The sequence below is a fragment of the Chaetura pelagica genome, unplaced genomic scaffold (genome assembly GCF_000747805.2).
Source record: "Chaetura pelagica isolate M959 unplaced genomic scaffold, ChaPel_1.0 scaffold104, whole genome shotgun sequence".
NCBI classification, from domain to species: domain Eukaryota; kingdom Metazoa; phylum Chordata; class Aves; order Apodiformes; family Apodidae; genus Chaetura; species Chaetura pelagica.
In genome coordinates this window covers 7,841,231-7,846,712 of record NW_009953786.1, presented here as the reverse complement: position 1 = coordinate 7,846,712, position 5,482 = coordinate 7,841,231, and the positions used below count along the sequence as shown (strand labels likewise).

Here is a 5,482-nt window from a genome sequence, read left to right as displayed (position 1 = left end):
CAGAAAATTTGAGGAATTCTCTTTTTCTTTCTTCTTTTACAAAAGCTGTCAGTCAATAGAAAACCTGACAGAACCTTTATGCACTAGCATGGCATTTTCTGTACCCTGGCCTTGGGCATACTAATTGGGAGTGTGCCACGTGTGCAATCTATTTATAATATACATTTATTAATATATTTGTATTTAAAATATTATAGTGCTCTACTTCAAAAACATTTTTCTATAGACTTGGTATGCCATGGTATAGCTATACAAAAAAATACATTTGTATTTCTATTTACAAATGTATTTTTGTTTTCTGTTCTAGGTTAGGTACCGTAATTTCCAAAAGGTGACAAAATTAAACTTCTCTGTAGAAGCAGCTTGTTCCATTCCCTCAAAAGTCCATGTATTTTTACGTCACACTGTACGTTAAAGGAGCAGTGATTGAAATAATTGTTGTCAAGGAAGAATGTATTAAAATTATTAATAAGACTTGAACCCACATGAGACTTACTGAATCATCTGATCTGACCTAAATTTATGACCCTTCCTCCCAGTTCTTGCCTTTGCATACCTACACAAAGACAGGAGGATTGAAAGGAAAAAAAAATAATTAACATGATAAAGACCAGTAAAACCTGTACATTTGCATTAAGTCGATGTAACATTTTGGGATTATAATAATATAAACAAATAAACTATAAGGGCACTCACATCAGCCCTCATTTCGAGCTGAACTATTATAAAGTGATTAACTGCCTCACACTCCTGCTTTAATTAAATTTTGTTGTGAAATATTCAGCATTTGAACCTGTTCCGGCCTGCCTCTTTTATCATTGAATTACCATCCTTAATGTGTTTTTCTGCTGAAAGATGAATTTCATTTAAGGATTACTGTACACTGCTCTGGCATTTTGTGGTTTCTTGTCAGCCCTTGTGAATCTAGATCATAGCTAACTTCAGTTCCTCTGACATGTCCTATATGCACAGTCTCTTGTCTAGCCTGTCTCAGTGGATTTATTAACTCATATTGTATTCCTGCAGAAATGAATGGACATTTTTGATTAACTTAATGATACAAATTTCAGATGACAGTAGAGTTTACTTTTGGAGCTTACTTCAGGTTATGTAGGCCATAGCAGCACTCCAGTGACCTATCACTTCACAGAAATGCATTTTGAAAATTTCAAGGCAGTGGACATCCAGCTGCCAAATACTTAAAGATGGTGGCAGCAAGGAGAGAATTGAACAGTCCTTCAGAGCTGGGGTGTCTAAATCTACAGCCATCCCCAGCTGTTCTTTCCTTTCCAGGGGTTGGTTTTCAGCGGTTATATCCCATGGTATGTTGCAGAGTCTGCCTTCAGGCAAATTCATGCTACCCGATGACTTTGAGGAAGGGTCAGTGAATGATGTTTCAGTCAAGCGTCCCTCTTCCCTCTGTTCTACTTGTACCTACTCCGGACCAGGCAGAGCACCATCAGTTTTGGTGGTGCTTTTTCACTCTCAGTTGTCTGATGATCAGGCTTTGCTTTTAGGAAGGGGAGGACATGTCAGTCAGTATTGTCACGTTCTTTTGTGATATGTCCTTAGAGGGAGTTTGCCAGATCTTGAATTGTGATGACAGGTCGGTGAGTTTGTTGACTCTCACTAAGATGCAGATCTGTCAGGGTGGGTGGCAAGGCAGAGGCTCCTGATGCCACACCTGGTCCCATATGGATGTAGTGCCAGAGGGATGGCACCCAGAGCTCTAGGAACTCCTGAAGGAACTCTTTGCCTTGGCATGGCAAAGGTTTGCTCAAGCACAGTGGTTTGAGTGATACTGCTTTGGCTTCTAGTATGGTAATTATATGCTGCAAATTACACTCAGCTCTGTCACTGATAGACAATATATGTGGTAATTTAAAGGTCCATGTTGTACTCTGAACAAGCACAGCATGAGTATCTTTGACCACAGAGCTCACAGCTCAAATGGGGAAACGGAGCTGCAGATGGTTCTGCAGAAGGATGCATGGTTCACAGTGAGTAATCCATGGTTTGCAAAACTCATGGTAACACAAATGAAGGACAAGCAGATTTAATGAAAGTGGGCTAAGATGAAGGTCAGAGAAGAAGCAGGGAAACATGCAGGATTGATTCAGGATGGAGGGAAAACCCTTGGAAAAAAGTAAGCAAGCAGTACAGGGGAAAGTGCATATAGCATAAAATCATAGAATACCGAGCTGTAGGTGCTCTTGATTGCACAGCTCAGAGCTCTCGGTTTTAGGAAACTGGGATAAGAGAGGAGGATAAGAATGGCAGGGTCTTTGTTCCCATTTCACAAGCTGTGGTGTGACAGTGCTTACAGGTCTTTGTCCCTGCTTTGGCTAACACTGTCCCAACAGAAGCTGCCTTTCTGCTTTCATAAGAACACTGGCCACCTTAATTCTTACGGAGCAACTGTGTATGGCAGGTGTGTAAAACATGTTTGTGTTACAGGCTGAAGAAAATGCGGGGCTTGTCCTTTACTTGTAGCTGCTTTTGTGTTCCTAACAAGTTGCTCTGTATGAAAGCCTTTTAACCTCAGAGATTTTAGTGTGGGAAATGTGTATTTTACCTTAAATTTCAGCTGACCTCTCCTTGGCTTTAAATGTGTGAAATCATTGGCACTAGAACGAATCTTCCTATGGTTCTGTTGTACCTGGAAAAGAGTTGGTGATAGTTTCCAGTGCATGTTCTTGCTTTCTTAACTCACCTGAAACCAGTCCTCTCCTAGGGCAGTTTGCTCAGAATAGCAGCGTGCACGTCAGGATTGTGGCATTGGCACACTGTGCTAGTTATGGGATTCCTCTTAATGCGTAAGAACAGCTGAGGAAATGAGAACTGGAACACAAGCAAACTGAGCTAAATCTAACTTTTCCCATGTGGGGGAAAAAAATTTGTATCTGGTGATTTTGGGATCTCTTGGGAAAGTCTGAGCTCTTTGTTTCAGCAAACAGATAAAACTATGCAAAAAGAAGTTTTTGATACACCTATCTTAAATTAGAGGTTTTCTATGCCTAGTTTCAATGGGGTGTTCCAGTAATTTCAGCCAGTGTAATACCCTTTCTTGAAAGAAAAAGCATGTGCTAGACTAGCAAAAGAGTTATGTTCCCCGAACTAAGTAGAAGCATTTGGGAAGAGTATGCCAGTGTATTGTAAGGATATAAAAATATTACCAATGCCTTCCTTTTGTAAGCAGGAGTAGTACCTCAAGGGAGCAAATGAGTGACGCAAAGGTCTTCCAAAAGTGAAGGTTTAAAACGCTTGCACTTCAACAGGAGTATAAAAATAATGCTTCTCATCATCAGTTCCAGTTAAGTGTAAGGGGCACTTAAACTGTGTACTGTGATCCATCAGAAGTCTTGAATTCTGCTCAGCCTGCATAGAGAATTAACAAGAAAAAGGTTGAATGGAACTTCTGACTGACAGAGGGAAGTGCAAAACTGACCCAAGCAAACGTGTTGAGGGCAAACCAGGAAACTCTGTCACTGTGTCAATAGACTAGCTTTATACAGAGCACTAAAATACACCTTATTTACTCTGCCTCATCTACAATTCTGTTAGCAGCACAAAGTTATTTTAATACTATACAGAGATCAGAGACTAAAAAGTGCTTGTGGCTACAGGTGCAAAAGCTTCTGAAAGAGAGAGAAATACAAATACTCGTTCACAAAATTCTTGGGAAGCTTTTTTTTTATCTTTTTTTTTTTTTTTAATCAGCATTGCCATTTTATTGTTTAACCTACCCTGCTTGATCTCCCTACTTTTGGTTAATACGGGAGTCAATTACAGCTTCATCTGTGCAGAATTAACTTTATAGAATACACACTAGGGATTTGTCTATCTCCTCTATTTAGATCTATGTCATAAAAAAATACGTAGCAGAGAACTGCTTGCAAGCACTGCATATGGCACAGGCTTTGCAGATTTATTGTAAAATCATTTTAAATCGGTTAAGCTCTTGCCAGAAGTTAATTAAATATGTTCCTTTGGTGGGGGGTAGGTGAGTATGGGAGGGAATCTGTGTGTGTGCGTGTGCTTACGTGTGTGTGTATGGGGGGGCCTTCTGCCTCACTAGGTGGCAGTGTGTGATTACATCTGGAAGGACCACGCCAGCCAGCCTAGTGTCTCCAGCTGTGACCTCCAGCCCCAGAAGGAAATCCCTGACTCTGCAGCTGTCTCGGGAGTTAGGACCACCGTTCACATCTCTGTCTACACTCTTCACCTCAGCGGCTTCCAAGACCTCTACAGGCACTTCCTCAGGCTACCTGATGGGGCACTCGTTGAGGTAGGTCCAAGCTGACTCCTTGCCTGCAGATTTTGAGGTCGAAGGTGTGCACCTCGGAAGTAAGTCAGTGCCAAAACAGGAAAATAGACCTGCCTGACACTGCACAAAATATACACTAAAATCTTCCATAGGTAGACCTTCCTCCTAAACAGTAGTGTAAAAATCAATGAGTTAATGTGTTTGCAGTGCAAAGCAGCAAGTTGGTGTTGTTTATAGAGCTATTTAAATGCAATTGTGTAAGATGCACACATAATACTTATGTATACACTCCTTAGAACCACATAAGACCTTTCTGTCTGGAGATTATGATATGTAAATATACAATATTGTGCACATTCATTTTACAGCAAGCATTACAGGTATGGTCATTCAGTTAGATTTTTCCTCACATACACAGAGCTAAGGCACAAGATAGATTAGCTACTGGCATCTAGCAAGTTTTAGATTGAATCCTGGATGTTGTCAAGTTTTTCGCAGTTTGTTCACTAAAATGCAACACAGAATGGTACTAAAAAGTAGTATTGCCCATTACTTGTTTCACAGGCTGTATTTTGTTAATTGCATTGTCATTTCTGTTCTAAGTGCTTAGAAGTACATTTCCTTGTTGCCTTTGGTCTTGTGTTGAGAGCCCTTTAAAAAGAATTTGGTATCTAAGACAAAGTAGAGTGAAACAATATTACTTTTACCTACTAAGAAGTGAGAGCATCATCACAGAGGTCTGCTTAGCGTAGAAAAGTGGCACAAATTATGCTGAAGTTCAAAGTTTTCAGCTGTTCACTTCTGAGGTAAAGGTTCAAATATATCTTTCCAGCATGGGACAGAGGTTGCTTCTGTTCTTTTGGTTAATGTTTCAAGTCTTTTTTCTTTATTAAAATATATTATTCTTAATGTCTTTGCCCTACTTGGCTTTAAAAAGAAAATTTAATTTGAAGGAAGCTGTCCTTAAGGAATCCAGACATAATTCTCTGCCCCAGGAACTTGTGATTCACCAGAGTGAAGACACCAGAGTCTTAGAGCTGGCCAAACAAAACAGGAGAAAGCATGTGGCCTACATGAAGAAGAGCTTAGTTATTGAAACAAATAAACCTGCAAATCCAGGTCTCTGCCTAAGTCTGTTAAAGAAGCTCCTTGCACAAATCATTAGTTAGATCTTTGCTAGAACATCTTTTCCCTGTTGGAGGTCAAAAACATAGC

The 5,482-nt window shown here is 40.1% G+C and overlaps 1 protein-coding gene across 1 annotated transcript in view; it reads left to right on the top strand.

The window, feature by feature from the left end:
• The window catches only part of OFCC1 (orofacial cleft 1 candidate 1), a 178,926-nt gene that overhangs the window by 156,019 nt on the left and 17,425 nt on the right, over positions 1-5,482 (top strand). Inside the window, exon 20 of the mRNA XM_010000981.1 lies at positions 4,079-4,288. Coding sequence (XP_009999283.1) covers positions 4,079-4,288 — 210 coding nt within the window. The remainder of the gene's footprint in view (positions 1-4,078; positions 4,289-5,482) is intronic.